The sequence below is a fragment of the Hibiscus syriacus genome, unplaced genomic scaffold (genome assembly GCF_006381635.1).
Source record: "Hibiscus syriacus cultivar Baekdansim isolate YM2019G1 unplaced genomic scaffold, ASM638163v2 tig00110201_pilon, whole genome shotgun sequence".
In the NCBI taxonomy this organism is placed as follows: domain Eukaryota; kingdom Viridiplantae; phylum Streptophyta; class Magnoliopsida; order Malvales; family Malvaceae; genus Hibiscus; species Hibiscus syriacus.
The window spans coordinates 2644756-2661108 of record NW_024062624.1 but is presented as its reverse complement, the minus strand read 5'-3'; the positions used below and the strand labels follow the sequence as shown (position 1 = coordinate 2661108).

Here is a 16353-nt window from a genome sequence, read left to right as displayed (position 1 = left end):
CAAAATATTTTGAAGAAACTTAAAAATATTCAAAATAAAAATAATTTAATGTTTATGTTATAAATCTAAATCTAAATATAATATATAATTTAATATTAGACGTTAAGCCATCCTTCCACCAGAAGTGGATCAAATCCCATGAAAAGGATTATTTGTTTCATCCCACTCATTTTCTTTTAGACCATTTGGATGGTGCCACGTACCAAAATTTGATTGAAAGTTAATTAATTTAACAAAAAAATACATAATTAGAATTAATTAATTTTGTTGACATGACAACACATATGTACATGCTACATCTGCATTTCAACTCACAAGGACATGCCTAATTAGTAAAAAGCATTGATTGTTAGTCATCTAGTAATTTTCAATCAATCAAGAGGTATTTTGTCTCAAAATAAAATATTAAAGATTAAAAAGAATATGAATCAAATTGATAATTTTATCAAAAGTTATGTACTAATTTTATCATTATATTTAAAATTAGATATGAATATAATAAGTATGAATTTATAATAAATTTAAATAAATTGTAACTTATTTATACGTGTAAAAAAGTTGACAAAAAAACAACTGTGATACATGCAAGTATAAATATTAATCTATTAAAATTATATATATTGACAGAGACATTATAAATTGTTTATAAATTTATTTATATTCAGTATACATGAGTTGGGGTAAAAATATAATTTGAACATAACTTTTGTGGTGCAAAAGCAAAGAATTTTGGGGGATGTCCATGTGGCTTTGATGAAAAATCAATTTTCTACCGTGTTTTTGACACGGCATTGCTTCTGTTGCTGATAAGAATTTTTGGGCTGAGAATGCTGAACGCACAACAATAGAACGCTAGGTGTACTCTCAGCAATAATTCCGATATCTTCCGTTTATTAAGATTCGGAAGCACAAAAGAAAGAGCTCCAAGGCTTCAAATGGAAGTTATGAATAGGTACATTACAATCAAAAACCACGTAAATGGTGCGCCCCAAGAATCTGATTTTGAGCTCAAGTCTTCACCCCTTTCTCTTTCCCTGGACCCTGACTCCGATGAAGTCATTGTCCAAAATCTCTACGTTTCAATCGACCCTTACCAGTTAAACCGCATGAAAAGCTATAGCTCCTCACAAGAGAGATCAACGTATGCAGTCGCCTTTACTCCCGGTGAGGTAAAATATTAGTCAAACCACCCCCTTCAGCTAAAACTAAAAGAATCTGTTCAACTATAAAACTCTGTGGACCATTATTTACTTTTTTTTTGAAACAGGCTATCGATACCTATGGCGTTGGCAAAGTTGTGGCTTCTGGGAACCCAAAATTTGAAAAGGGTGATATTGTTGCCGGCCTCCTCCACTGGGGAGAGTTCACGGTCGTAAAACCCGGTGGCATGCTGAACAAGCTCGACCCCATGGGCTTTCCCTTGTCTTACCATGTTGGGATTTTGGGTAAACCTCAGATTCTTTTTTCTCATCACTGATGTTAAATTATGCTTACTCCTCTTTGCAGCATGTTACGTTTTATATGTCATCGGGATATTACCACTTAATTCTCTGCTTTTGTTCAACATGGTATGCATGTTTCAGGGTTCAGTGGACTGACAGCCTATGCTGGATTCTACGAGATATGTAAGCCAAAGAAAGGGGAGAAAGTGTTTGTTTCTGCTGCTTTGGGATCAGTTGGGAACTTGGTTGGTCAATTTGCAAAAGCTTTAGGCTGTTATGTGGTTGGAAGTGCTGGTAGCAAAGAAAAGGTTTCATCCTTCATGTTTTAGTTGGTTTGAAGAATCTAACCTTAAAGCTTTAATATTAAAATGTTTTATACCAAATTTCGTTGCAGGTGGCATTGCTTAAAGAAAAGCTTGGCTTTGATGATGCATTCAACTACAGGGAAGAAACTGATTTAAACTCAACGATCAAAAGGTATTTCCCTTGTATGGTATAATATAAACTTATCTCTATTGAGATTGAACGGTAAAGAATTTAATGCGAAATGAATGGCACTTGTCATAGGTATTTCCCAGATGGGATCGACATATATTTCGACAATGTGGGGGGAGATATGCAAGCAGCAGCAGTAAGTAACATGAACATCAATGGTCGGGTAGCTGTTTGTGGGGTGATATCGGAGTATACGGATGGCAAAAAACGAGCGGCACCGGATATGATGGACATTATTTACAAGAGAATCAAGATGCAGGGGTTTCTTTCCGGTGATTACTTCAACCTTTTTGGAGATTTCCTTTCAACAACTTGTGATCACCTTTGGAGTGGCAAAATTCAGCCGTTGGAAGACATCTCAGATGGGGTTGAGAGTATCCCCTCTGCTTTTTTCAATCTCTTTAGAGGCCAAAACATTGGAAAGAAAATGGTTAAAGTTGCACAACACTGAGTCGGACAATATATTACTCTATGAAATTAGCATATATGTTGGGTTTTTACATAATTGAAGTTTGTGTCCTAGCTTTTTGTTTAATTCCAATTTTCACCCAGTATTAAACAGAATGAAAGACGTGATAAAATGTTGTTTCAGTCCCTTTAACTTTATATATAAACTTTAGTTGTACTTATCTGGCATATGGTACCCCGAGCGAATTAAGAATTCAAAGGTTTAAGTTTGCTATCCGTCCCCGTACTCTTTGGACTTTTGGAATTTAGACCTTTCTTAAGTATATCAACTTGTCTGAAATAAAAATTAAAGGGCAATTATTAAACTGTGAATAGAATCCCATAAAATTCTAATATGCGGCACTGTTTTGATTCAGATCTAACGGAATATCATGAAATGAACAAATAAAAAGGCGTTTTAGACGTTTGAGGCCGTGATAATAGTGTTTGCAACTTCCATTTCCATGGCTTTCGGCTTTTTGGAGTCCAAAACCGAGGGTAGGTGGCTTTCTTTCAAGGCTACTGCCCCCAGTAATTGCGGGGTTCAGACGCCAAATTCTACCTTGCACGCCCACTGAAGCTTCATTTTACTATTATTTTTCAAACTCAACACTGTATGGAGACGTGGACTCTTCATCTGTTGAACCACCACTGGAATTTCATTTGTGCCTAACAAGTATTGGGTCAAAATGTGAGACACGAATTTTCTGTGCGCCAAAATTAATCCTTCAAACACGCCATCACTTTGGTGTCAACTTCAAGAACATTACACAATTAGTCCAAAGGTAATTCTAATAAACAAATATGGGTATGGTATATTTTAATATATATAAACAAGTTTATGTTACTTTTATTATATTAGGAATAGTTAATAATTTTTAGAATAATTGATTAAAATCTTTTAGTTGATATTTCTCATTTCTCTTAAATTGTGGATTCAGTACTCATTTTTCCTCTTCTATGTAAAAATTATTTTTTTTAAAAAAATAAATTTTGTACAAAATGTATATTCATTTTACGATTTATATGTACATGTATATATTAAGAATGTGTGGTGCCGAACACATTGTATCTACCTTAGATGGAAGATTGAGGCGTTTGTTGTTATTAGTTGGTATGAGTCATGGCATTGTTTACTTTGAAACAATCAATCTTGGATAACTTTTAAGTTGAAGAAACTATATAAACGTGTAATCTTACTATTTGTCCATCCATCCTTCTGCCGTGAAATTTCTTCCTTTCTAAGCATTTCTACCATGAAAACTACGAAGCTTGTTGAAAGCAAACCCAAATTCAAAATTCCCTAATTAACGCCTCAGAAGTTCAGAACCCTCAAAATTTTCCATATTTATATCCGACCTCTCTAGTCCTTGCCCCATCAAAATTACCACCTTGTAGCCAGTAACACGCTCTACCCTTGCCCGGACCGTATTTCCTACAATAAAATCCACCATCAACCACCATGGGATCCGCCACCGATACCACCGGAACGTCCTCCTCATCCACCACCATCGTCTCCCCTTCCATCCTCAAAAAAATCATCCTCTCTTACACCTACGTAGCCATATGGATCTTCCTTTCCTTCACCGTGATAGTCTACAACAAATTCATCCTTGACAAAAAGCTCTACAACTGGCCTTACCCCATCTCCCTAACACTCACCCACATGGGCTTTTGTTCCTCAGTAGCTTTCCTCCTCGTCCGCGTCCTCCATGTCGTCGACCTCCCTTCTTCTATGACACCGCGTCTCTACCTCTCCTCCGTTGTCCCCATCGGCGCCCTGTACTCCCTCTCCCTTTGGCTCTCCAACTCCGCCTACATCTATCTCTCCGTTTCCTTCATCCAAATGCTCAAAGCCCTCATGCCGGTCGCCGTTTACTCCATCGGCGTTCTCTTTCGTAAAGATGCTTTCAAGTCTTCCACCATGATTAACATGCTCGCTATTTCCTTTGGTGTCGCCATCGCTGCTTATGGAGAAGCCAAATTCGATACCTGGGGTGTTTTGTTACAGCTAGGAGCTGTTGCTTTTGAAGCCACGAGGCTGGTTTTGATCCAAATACTCCTCACTTCAAAAGGAATCAACCTCAACCCGCTTACTTCCCTTTATTACGTCGCTCCTTGTTGTTTCGTTTTCTTGCTTCTTCCCTGGATCTCTGTGGAACTACCTTTACTTAAAGAAAACTCAACTTTCCATTTCGATTACTTCGTCTTCGGGACCAACTCCTCCTGCGCTTTCGCGTTGAACCTGGCGGTGTTTCTGTTGGTCGGGAAGACGTCAGCGTTGACCATGAATGTCGCTGGCGTCGTGAAAGACTGGTTGCTGATAGCTTTTTCGTGGTCGGTGATCAAAGACACGGTGACCGTTGTTAATTTGTTTGGTTACGGGTTGGCATTTTTGGGCGTTGCTTATTATAATCATTTGAAGTTGAAAGCGCTTGGAGAGAAGGAAGCGGCAGAGAGGAAGGATGAAGAGGGTGAAGATGAAGAAGGTGGGGGATTGTTGGATCAAAAAGAAAGGGATGAAACTACCAGAAAAAATGAATCAGAGGGTTAATTTTTGTTAACTTTTAGTTTGTAGAGGTGGTTTAGTTTCTTTTCTCTGCTTGCTCTGTTTATGGTAGAGTTATATTGTCAATGGCGTCGATTGGCAGCTCATGTTGTAGATCATAATTTAGACAACAACAAAGTAAAAATGAATGATTTATCGTATATAACTAATTTTACGTATGCTTGTGGACCTATAGAATTTAGCACAGCTTCATATCTCAAGAGTAGCGATATTTCTTCTGGAAAATTGTTGATTGATGGTTTATTGCGTAAAGAAGAGTGAATGATCATAATTCATATGAACTAAATGGTAATTATATCGGCAAAAATCATCAGTTGGCAAGATGGTAAACAAAAACTTAGTTGAGCATTTGTTAGAATAACACAAGGAATATCACCATAAGCATATTCCCAAATTGAAATTACAAAATGCCATGTTGGACGCCAGAAAATCTAGTTCCCATACACCGGCTCAAGGATGTTCTACCATGGATCTAGAGCCTATACAAGAGATCTTGTCGACTTATCAGACAACAACATTTATATAAATGATACATGTACCTTAAGAGAACAAGGAGTATATATTACCCCGTACAAAATGTGGTAGCATCGAGAGTTTACCTTTTTACAAGTTGTTTTGCATCATTTTTCTGCCCTCAGTTCGCTGATTCACAGAGCAAACTTCTGTGGCCCATAAGTTTTCCATGGACAGCATTGGCATCTGCATTTCAATGAGGTGTTCTGTTATCAGGTTGACTGCATTAGAATCCATCACTTCAGTAACCACAGTCTGTCGACTGACAAAAAATGTCATTTAACTAAGCATCTCAACATATACTAGAGAACATCTTTCAGCCATGTAAATATATTATGCTAGACCGATAAACTCACCCAGAATGTATTGATGCACGCATTGAAGATTATGGATGCCAGGAGGTCGAAATCATCATCCAAGCCAGTTAGTGCCCTTCCTGAACAAGCTGTAACAGTGAAGTCTTGATCAAAAGGATCAAAAACTGACCTAGTTCTTTTGACAGTAATCCTGTCATGCTTCTCTAATATTCTTTGAAGATGTTGCATGGTAGAGGTCCTGTCAGTGTTCTGTACACCAATCCACCTCCTTTTGTAACCACTGGCTTTGCAGCCAGATCGGGGGTGTTCCTCCAGCCTCAGCAGTGTTACTGCCCTCTCAGCATTGGCCCAGCAACACCAAGAACATGAACTGTCATCTACACTTGCAAGCGGGAAGGTTATCAGAAAAATATACCTTGCAAAGGTGCAAAATTAAGTAAAAAGAGAATAACAAGTGCCGATCACAGCACTTAAATTTTCACATTATTGAACAGTGAAGGAGGGAGAAGCAAGTAACTTAAGAGAACAATCATCCAATAAGCAGTTTCGCTTGAACAAAAGCATGCTCTCAGACAAATGGCCTAACTTATGCACAGCATATCTATATTATGACATTAGCAAATCTCATAACACGCATTAATAAAATTTAATAGAAGCCACTGACCAGTAAAACTTGAAATGCACACGGAAGAGCCACAAGGAAGATAAGAGTAAAATCTTCAAGAAAGAAATGAGCGAGATGGACATGCTTCTCTTACCACCAAGTTTGATCTTTAGGAACCTCTAACATAAAGCTTAACCTAGTAAAGTTTGAAGTAGCAATGCTAACTACAACAAAATATAACAAGAATGAAAATAGCAGATCAAAAACTGTGTACGCTACAGGAAGCATAGACAAATAGACAAATACATCACATTCCATCAATAATCTATTAAACAGAGGGTAACTCACCCAATATAAAGCAAGCAAGTGGAATATCAACACTTAGAGGTCTGGATTGCATATTTGATTTTAAGTCATCACATTTCCTGTTGCTTTTCTCTAGAACCAGCACATGAACAGCAACAACCTGCCACAAAAATGAACAGATAGATCGATATGAGCATCGGCTACCTTATTTATGACCAATTACCAACAATAAGTTAAACAACTAGGAGACACATTAAAAGGGGGCTTTAAAATGAATGTTGAAACTTACTCTGCAGCCGAATCGTCTTAGATTGCCATCTGAGCTGTGTGTTTCATTGACTACCCTTATTGAATTTATCACAATGCTGGATTCGGATGTTAACATCAATGTACTTGGGACCCTGGGCCTGGACCCAAGACATATATATCACATCACTACATAGTACGAGGTGTAAGTTAAAGAAAACAATTTAGGTCTAACAAGCATGTCAAATAATGAATGATTCAAGTGCTTGAATAATTGTAAGATCAGAATAACCACATTTACTGGGGCATATTATAGTGACCTTTGCAACCAGTACCAAGTTAAAAAGATGACATTAATCTTGTTTAAGGAATGGTAGAGTCTGAAACAGCCCAAGCAAGACTGTTAATATAATGCCAAGAAGATGCATGCATAATTAACATCTTCAGTATCATTCTCAAATCCCACAACCAATTCTTCTAGTTGTATTTCAAAACTATATTCATATAAACCGAATAAATCCAAAACTTTATCATCCTACAGAGCATAGTCTATTCTCATGTATCAAATGTGTGCATCTCAGTTAAATACATAAAAATTATCAAAAAATAAATAAAATTTTATAATCAGAGAGCATGTCCACATTAATTAAAACAAAATAGGAATACTAGTAGCCTTTACCATAACTCGTTAGCTAATTACTTTCAAACAATACCATATTTATCATCAAGAAGATTTTTATTGATAAAGAATATAAAGATGACAACAAGTTAAAGGGTCAATTTCATTGTTGGACATTAAGAAAAGGGGGAATGAGGACCAAAGAAAACAGGAAAGGATCCTGAAACAGTGCAGGATTGAAGGCAGTAAACTAGTTGGGTCCCAAATTTCATACCGGAGATCAAGAATCCGATGGAAAGTTGCATTTATGCAAGGCCCGAACCCAGTAGGGAACAAATACTGGTTAACAAATCCGAAAATCTTCACCTAAAACAATAATATTTAGCAATAAGATAACTCATAAATACTCCAGATAATGAAGTAAAAGAGATGAACATGGATTATAATAGGCATTTACGGTTTGATTTGCCACTGAAACATGAATGTAATTATTTTTTGTTCTATCACAAAACTCGTATTGATGAAGATCACCATTGTGCTCACGGCTCGAGCACATATCAGAAGAACCTTGGTCAAAACTGTGGACAACTATTATATCTCCACACAGAGAGGTAAATTTTCTAGCAGGAAAGAGGCAACTATGACCAAGCGAACTTGAGTTCTCTTCTAGGTTTACATTGATATAGTCTTCATGCCCAAAGAAAGACTCGAGTTCCCTAGGTTCACATCTGGTGCAGTTTGGTCGTTCCCCAGTTCCTTTGTATCACTCTCAAGAAGATCTGTTAGACTTGAAGAGACACGAAGATAAATGTCTGAAACTGAAGAACCGCTGGCAACACCCAGTACTTGATCTTTCGTAAAGACTTCATTACATAGAGAAGAATCATGCAATGATTTATCAGTGGTAACAACCTCATATGAGAATGAAAGTCTTCGCAAATATGTTCTGGAAGTAATAGGAACTTTAACACCTTTCAAACCAGAATCCTTAATATTACAAAGAGGACCTTCTTTATGGTGTTTCATTAAGTGAAAACCACCAATCTACAACAATTAAAATTAAATGGAAATGAACAAAACGGGTTTTCTCTACGAGTAAGATATATGTACAAACAATCCATCATCATTTGTGTTGTATGAATAATAACATAAAAAGGGAAAAGTAAGAATTTAAAAATACCTGATACTTCAAATCATTTTCAGATGCAAAAGCCAGAAAAATCTTCTTTACACTTCCTTGACAAACTTTAGTTTTTGCATTGGCTTTTATTCTATACAAGATCCCTGAACTTGAGAAGATAAAATTATTAACACCTTGTATGGTAGCCAAGCATGGAATTTCATGAGAAAAGCTTGTTCTCATGCAACTCTGATCCCTACATGTTTCCCTTAAAGAAGTGCCTTCCTCAAAATAGACACTGCAAAAACTGTCCTCGAAACCTGGAGCCGACTGACTAGATGCACAATCAGTCTTCTGCCTCTTACTAGAAGAATGATATGAGGGATTACCAATAGTACAATCTATCAAAACTTTATCTTGATGTATACTTCCATCTTTTCCAGTTAGAAACAAATACCACTGCATGACTATGGCCTCGACAAACACAGCTCTCTTTAATTTCATTGAATGACATGGGGGAATAAATTTGCGGGTTATATAGATAAGATGAAATATTCCATTTTTGGTATCATTCAGTTCATCCTCAGAGGCTACAGATGGATAAATGAGACAATTCCTGCATGTTGCATCACGTAGGTGAAAGTAGACAAACAATTTTAGGTTTGGTTTTCTCGCCGATGGGAAACCCTGGAAGATACTTCGAGGCAATAATGAGTCATCACAAGATAACCCTGGATGGTCTGATTCAGGCATGCCTTCCGCAATTATAAAATAATCAGTTACCTGAAAATTGAAAAAAAAAAAAGAATAAACTGAAGTGGTGTATAAACCCCCTAATATCATGCAGCTAAAAACAAGATGATAAAGAGAACACCAAAATATAATGGATATTTTATGACTTCAAAAACGCTATTAGGGTCCCAAAATGATGGAAGGTCTGGTATAACAGCATCAATGCTACTATCAGTCATATCAACCAATTGCAATCTTCCAGAAGATGGAAATATCTGCAGAGTTGTGATAGAACCATGATTAGATAACGATGGCTATTATTCCAAAAATAATAATAATAAGATGATGATGGAGATATCTGTCGAGTTGAGATAGAACAATGATTAGATAATTATAGCTAATTTATGCAATAATCATCATTATCTTCTTAATCTTGAGCAATTTCTGTATGTTTCATTTAAAATAGTGAGGAGCAATATAAAAGGACGGAAAATTACCTTTAATAATTCTTTGCTAACTAGCCTAAAATCCTTCCCAAAAGTTGCAATTTTGTAGCAATAAAATTAACTTTTGTAGTTTTTCTTTTTATAATTTCCAAAATAAGTACCTTATTTTGACAAGTTACCAACAAAAAGCAGGCTAAGAAGGTGGGGGATGAATGTTGAAGAAGCTTGTGCAATGTGTAAGAGTGAGCAGGAAACTAGATATCACCTACCATGGAATGTTCATTTTCAAACGAAGTTTGAAAGGGTATACTACAGTTATGTGCATCGCAGAGAGAACCAAGGGCTTGGAGGCAGGAGCAGCGATGGCTTATTTCGAAACTAAAAGGAAAGACTTTCATAGCATTGGTTCTTCGATTGGCTTCGAATGCTTATATCTACTGGGTTTGGAGAGGAAGAAACGGTAGGCTATTTAGATGTCAGCAAAGGACTATACATGAGTTGCTAAAGATGTTATTCGAATGAAACTATATGATACTAGAATTAATTGGATAGTTAGAAAAGTGTATAGGATATGACACAAAACACAATTAATCCAAAAATAGGTCCCTTGACATCATATATAATCCATCAGAATGGTTGTGATAAAAAACTAAAGCAAGATTCGATTGAATTTTAAACCACTTGTCACCATTTCCCTTTACTTTGTTTATAACTTAAATTGCCAAATGCATATTACAAGAGAGAGAGAAAATACTCAAACATGAACACTATGGCTTTAACGCCTCATCAAACATCAAAATCCTACTCATAACTTATTTTTGGTCTTGAAAGATTATTTTTAATAAAGCAACAATATTTAGTTATCCTTTTCCACTCTTTGAAGAACTTGAATATTCATAGCTACATACCCTCCATCACGCCATTTGTACTTTCAGTATTCACTTTAAGAGTTAAATGATCTCACTTGCCTGCATATGAGCATACGAGTTAAATTACTAACCTTTAACATTCCAACCAAAATGATACCCAAGTCTTCACTCCGAAAAGTCTTCCTTTTTGATCGTTGATAATATTTTCTCACGCATAAGACAGGAAGATTATTATCTGATGGTAGCAGTGCCTTTATCCATAAATTCTCACAGATGGATGAAACTGGATATTGGTACCACCTAAAAGCAACCAAAATACATAAAAGATAATGGTTAACAAGAAAAGCAAACTAGCAAAAAGTATAATCAACTGGACACTTGAAAAGTTTAATTATGCTAATTCAAATCTATTCCAATAAAAGTAGGGCCTGGAATTACCAACATCAGGTTGCCATGATATGGTTCAGTAGCAGAGCAACATGATTCATGTTTATTGAATTCCATTAGCACACCATGCTGCCAAAGCAAATTTATGACAAGATTGTAATGGAATGACCAACATAGAAACAAAATCACAAAATCAACAGGAGTTAACTAATTTACCCGTGCTCGAAACACTGACGAATGCAAATGTGAGTTAGCAAACATTTGAACCAGTCCTTCGTTCTGGAAATACCTCAGAAATAATATCCAAGGTCAGATCAGCAGAAATAAATATATTGATTGTTGAATAAAAAAAGAGAAATTTCATAAAACTAGTAGTCCATGCCAATCAAACAAGTTTCACAAAAAGGAAAGCAAGTGAATTACATGTCTTGATCCCAAAATCTTCTTTCTGGATATAATACCAGAAAATGTTTTCTGGAAACACAAAACAAGAAGTAGTACCCTGAAACCCAAAATTTATATAAGTGCACCTTAAACCAACCAAACCATGAATATCGCAAGAAAAATTTCCATACCACAGTCTCGTAGAAAAACCTAATGTCTCAATGAAGTTCCCCAACTGGCTTTGTGAGTATGACACAATAAGACACCTGCAGCATAAAGATGAATTACGTTTCATGCTTGTCAGTTATCCTTTCAGATCTTAAGCACGTCAAATACCTTCATGAAACCATCCATCATTGAACTGGTAGAGCCAACATATAAATGGGTTTATCAATTAAAAAATATGAAAAAGAAATTCAATTTCAGTTTCTATAGTAATTATATAAAAAGAATAACAGTAGTTATATAGCATTGCTAAAGTGAATAAAGGCAATATTTAAATGGGTTCATCAATTAAAATATATGAAAAAGAATTCAAATTCAGTTTCTATAGTAATTCTAAAAAAGAATAACACTAGTTATATAGCATTGCTAAAAGTGAATAAAGGAAATATTGAATGATAAGTTCAGGAATGAGTAATACCTTGTATTTAATGGCGAGAATGATTTTACTATGATGCTGGTATTGAAGCAAGCCCCGAGAACAAGAAACTTTGCCCAAGAAAATTGTGGATCCACAAAATGGACATTTCTAATTGAAATCTGCTCATAAGAAACAAGCAAATAGATAAAATGTAAACAAGGCCGGCGCTGAATAAGCAGAAGATTATGATAATAAAACAATGAATGAATCAAATGAATATTTTACTCACAACAGTAGCAATCCTAAGACCGTGTGGTGGCATGAGTGACTGATTCGTTAGTAAAAGCCACACTTCTTTTTCCAGCTCAACAACCATTCCTTGCATATAAACATTTTTGACAGTGCCTTTATAAGAACCACGTACAACCTTTCTTTTCTTCAATAATCTTGGCAAATGAAGAACAGTGTTCTCAGCAGTGACAAGCATCAAAACAGACTCTTGCTTCCCCATCATAACCAACTTCTTCATCAAACCCGAAATTGTAACAACCTTCCTAATGAGCTTCGTCAGCACAGGATGCCAATACCAAGCAGGCCCACGAAAGTACACATACACCGGTACTGTAAAAGAATGACAATCCGCTTCTCCAAATAAAACGCTGACAGGCTCTTTAGAACGACACAATTGGCATTCACAAGTCATAATTTTCACGTCAAAACCTCGAAGATTCATTGATTTACTTGAATTTGAGTTTTCAACTGAACATGGAACAACAGAGACAGGACTAACTACTATTATTCCGTGAATTCGATAGGACTTAGAATTGGTAGTTTTGGGTACGTGTTCAATAGAACTTGAAACTAAAGGAAACGAATCTATAATCATGCTTGAACATCGACTGAGCCCGTGATTCGAATCAGACAAGTCCCAATTAAAGATTTCCAAGAATCCATTAGAAAGATGATCCGACCTAATGAAATTCCAGGTAAGAACGTTGATTTTCTTACCAATGGCGCGAAGATCAAATCCTACAATGTCGCAGCAAACGGCGACTGCATCGTCAGAGAATTCGGGGCAGTTCTCGTGTGGGCAATTAAGAGTCAGGGTAGGGAGTCTTAAGGTTCCGACGAAAATAGCAGGGTAATCGAGCTGAGCCAGAAGTTTAAGGTCCCGGTTAGGGTTTGAAGTGGAAGAGCCAGGTGGCGGTTGAGGGTTTTGATCAGAGATGATCGGAAGGCCAAGAGTTAAAGATCCAGTGTGGGAGCGGCCGTAGTTGAGTAAATCAGAGACAGTGAGGATCTTCACGTCTTGCATTTTTGTATATGATTTGCAATAGTAAACAGTAATGCTCTACGATTTTAAAAGTGTCGCTAGAGGAAACGAGCGACAAAAAGCCTTTTCCCGCCAAGGGATCGGTTTATCGACCTGACCCGTGAAGAAATCGGGTTGGAGTGTTAGCAGGTAACGAAAGGGGAAAGGTTGAGGCTTGAGGGTAAAAGTAGGATAGTTTTCTTTGTTTTATAATTTCGACTGTCGAAAGTTTTTTTTTTTTTTTATGTAAGTTGTTCTCAATCTAATATTAAGAATGAAAATAATTTATTACCTTACTTCCCCTCATATGAAAATAAAGTCAACTAATATATATATACATAAAGGAGGAAAAAAAGATAATTACATAATTACTAAATGATATAAATTATTCCGTAGAGAAAATTTCAATTATTAACTTGTTTAAATTTTTTGTTCAAATGTACTTTTAATATTAAAGTCTTAAGCACTCATCTAAACATGCGCGCCAGCTATTCGAAGGAAGTCCTTATTCAAACCAACCACTCCTTTCCCTGTTAACCACTCTCTGCCCAATTTTTCGCGTGTTAATTCCCCTTTGACGCCTATACAGGGTTTAGAGAACTCCTTAAATCAGGCCAGGGTAATGCCATCCATGAAGTTACTGTGGGTCTGGTTCTCAAGGCGTCTTGCAATAGTTCAAGACAGGGGACCCAGATTCCGAATTCTTCTGTGAATAAGTACTCCAAATCAGGGCACTTTGACTAGTTTTTTTGCATCTTTGAGAGCTTAAATGATCCCAATATAGTTTCGTAGATTACTCAGCTTTTGTATTTTTTTTAATTAATCGACATCCAATCAATTGATCAATTAATTCCAAATTAAATACTAAAAAAATAAAACAACCCTATCAATTTAATTTGCTCCCATCCTAACCTTGCTTAAATTTTTTTTTTGTACATCTTTAATGGGGGTTGCTTTCGATGCAGTAACTTGTATAACAGCGTTTTCTTTCTGTTTAGACATTCAAGGCTTTATTATTGGGTTGAAGTTTCATGTTCTTGTATTGAAGTCTGCATTTGACCATAACGTAAGGAGAATGACGAGCCAGAGAGGAGTGAAGAAGGAAGTGAGATTTAGTTGGGTGGATGTTGGCGACATCAACAGTTCTTCGTCTTTACACGGGTTCTCATCAGGAGACAGACCTCAACTTCAGTCTGAAGAGATTCGCAAAATGGCAGAATGCTTGGGTATTACACATAACTTTTGTGGTAGACGGGCAGAAAATAAAGAAAACAGAGTCAAACAATTGAGATCCAAAAAAATAAAGAGCAATCAAAGTAAAAAGAAGCACGCTCAACAAGATCATAAAAGCGTCGATTTTACATCACTTGCACAGAGAGCAAATCCTACGAATGATCAAAGGCTTAGATCTCTAATTCCAAGTATAAATCAACTAAAAATACAAGTAACCTAAGCTCTCTCTCTCCTCTAATCCTCCTAGCAAGCTGGATATCCTTAGGCATAATCGTAACTCTCTTAGCGTGAATAGCACGTAGGTTTGTATCCTCAAAAAGCCCGACGATATATGCCTCAGCAGCTTCTTGAAGTGCCGCGACAGCGCTGCTTTGGAACCTCAAATTAGTCTTAAAATCTTGAGCGATTTCTCTCACCAACCTATGGAATGGAAGCTTCCTGATTAAAAGCTCGGTGCTCTTCTGGTACTTCCTGATCTCTCTCAAAGCCACGGTTCCGGGCCTGAAACGGTGAGCCTTCTTCACCCCTCCGGTCGCCGGAGCTGACTTGCGAGCAGCCTTTGTGGCAAGCTGTTTACGTGGAGCTTTACCACCGGTTGATTTCCTGGCTGTTTGCTTAGTACGGGCCATTAGATTAATTGACGATGCGCAAAGAGTGCTCCTTTGGAGCAAAGAAATTATCAAAGAAAATGTTGGCAATTTTTTCAATAAATCAGCGGTGATCGGTATATTTATCTATCTAATACTGATCAGATTATATTTTTTGATTTAATACCCGTAGCAATAAAACGCACCCCTTAAACCGTGCTATAGGTTGATTTGACGTCACGTTGGTATAGCGTGCCCTCTGTCCCACGATATACGGTGATCTGGCGCTACGTGGGTATAGTGCCCCCCTAATCCGCTCTATATCTAGGTATCTGACATGTGGGGTATAACGCGGTGCAGGGGACGCACTATACCCCTAAATACCCAACCCTTCACGTCCCCATCCTCCCTATAAATACATTCATTCTCAATCACTTTTATCACATCAAATTCTCTCAAAATCTCTAAATTTCTCTCAAATATTCTATATTTTCAAGGTATATTTTATAATATTTTTTATTATTATGTATTTACTTTATTTAATAATTTACTAATATAATTCTTTTGCAGATATATAATGGAAGGCAGTCTACTTCGTTTGGATAGAAATCATATATCTCTACACTTTGCTGATACGGTAATATTTTAACGTTTTAATTTAATTTAAATTATTAGTAATAATTAGTTGATTTATTTAATGCATGATTATTAGATTAAGAATTAAATATCTCGACACTTTGCTAATACGGTAACATTTTAACGTTTTAATTTAATTTAAATTATTAGTAATAATTAGTTGATTTATTTAATGCATAATTATTAGAGTAAGAATTAATTTTTGTAATTATTTATTTTTAGGAGAAGGACCATGTATTAGATCATTTTATTAGGAATCTTAAATTAGTGATACCCAGCTGTGTCTTGCTGTATTTAGTAGAGGTTGGATTCAGTTACATAGGTAGATATCAGGGTCACTGTAAGATAGAGCCAGACCTGATTTCTGCCTTAGTAAAGCGGTAGAGGCCGGAGACCCACACATTTCATCTTCCGTGCGGAGAGTGCACGATCACGCTTGAGGATGTTTCTATGCACCTGGGGCTTCTGGTGGATGAAGATGTGATATCAGGGATAGCTTCCGGTTC

At 36.5% G+C, this 16353-nt stretch overlaps 4 protein-coding genes across 4 annotated transcripts; 2 read left to right on the top strand and 2 right to left on the bottom strand.

The window, feature by feature from the left end:
* Nucleotides 1–920: 920 nt before the first annotated feature.
* LOC120218931 (2-alkenal reductase (NADP(+)-dependent)-like) lies at nucleotides 921–2388 on the top strand. The gene is made up of 5 exons (XM_039215815.1): nucleotides 921–1169; nucleotides 1268–1445; nucleotides 1584–1750; nucleotides 1837–1919; nucleotides 2010–2388. The coding sequence occupies exons 1-5, from the start codon at nucleotides 936–938 to the stop codon at nucleotides 2386–2388; spliced, it is 1041 nt and encodes a 346-aa protein (XP_039071746.1). The 5' UTR covers nucleotides 921–935.
* A 1298-nt stretch (nucleotides 2389–3686) lies between these two features.
* On the top strand, nucleotides 3687–5024 carry LOC120218880 (probable sugar phosphate/phosphate translocator At4g32390). Its single transcript, XM_039215780.1, has one exon. It carries the CDS (start codon nucleotides 3847–3849, stop codon nucleotides 4936–4938), a length of 1092 nt encoding a protein of 363 aa, XP_039071711.1. The 5' UTR covers nucleotides 3687–3846; the 3' UTR covers nucleotides 4939–5024.
* Nucleotides 5025–5273: 249 nt separating this feature from the next.
* LOC120218879 (CST complex subunit CTC1-like) lies at nucleotides 5274–13476 on the bottom strand. The gene is given in 17 exon segments (XM_039215779.1): nucleotides 5274–5721; nucleotides 5823–6160; nucleotides 6736–6853; nucleotides 6983–7100; nucleotides 7833–7924; nucleotides 8016–8234; nucleotides 8237–8602; nucleotides 8739–9461; nucleotides 9578–9685; nucleotides 10857–10998; nucleotides 11000–11025; nucleotides 11164–11241; nucleotides 11329–11391; nucleotides 11536–11614; nucleotides 11688–11762; nucleotides 12140–12258; nucleotides 12369–13476. Coding segments are annotated over 17 exon segments (3855 nt in total). The 5' UTR covers nucleotides 13395–13476; the 3' UTR covers nucleotides 5274–5556.
* A 1275-nt stretch (nucleotides 13477–14751) lies between these two features.
* Nucleotides 14752–15311, bottom strand: LOC120218878 (histone H3.2-like). The gene has a single exon (XM_039215778.1). The coding sequence runs from the start codon at nucleotides 15251–15253 to the stop codon at nucleotides 14795–14797; it is 459 nt and encodes a 152-aa protein (XP_039071709.1). The 5' UTR covers nucleotides 15254–15311; the 3' UTR covers nucleotides 14752–14794.
* Between the last annotated feature and the right edge of the window lie 1042 nt (nucleotides 15312–16353).

What these genes read in the sequence shown, in the direction of transcription:
- LOC120218931 (XM_039215815.1), top strand. Translation starts at nt 936, where the DNA reads ATGGAAGTTATGAATAGGTACATTACAATCAAAAACCACGTAAATGGT. An exon ending in TCGCCTTTACTCCCGGTGAG is followed by an intron (nt 1,170 to 1,267) that starts GTAAAATATTAG and finishes TTTTTGAAACAG; the next exon opens with GCTATCGATACCTATGGCGT. An exon ending in GTGCTGGTAGCAAAGAAAAG is followed by an intron (nt 1,751 to 1,836) that starts GTTTCATCCTTC and finishes ATTTCGTTGCAG; the next exon opens with GTGGCATTGCTTAAAGAAAA.
- LOC120218880 (XM_039215780.1), top strand. Translation starts at nt 3,847, where the DNA reads ATGGGATCCGCCACCGATACCACCGGAACGTCCTCCTCATCCACCACC.
- LOC120218878 (XM_039215778.1), bottom strand. Translation starts at nt 15,253, where the DNA reads ATGGCCCGTACTAAGCAAACAGCCAGGAAATCAACCGGTGGTAAAGCT.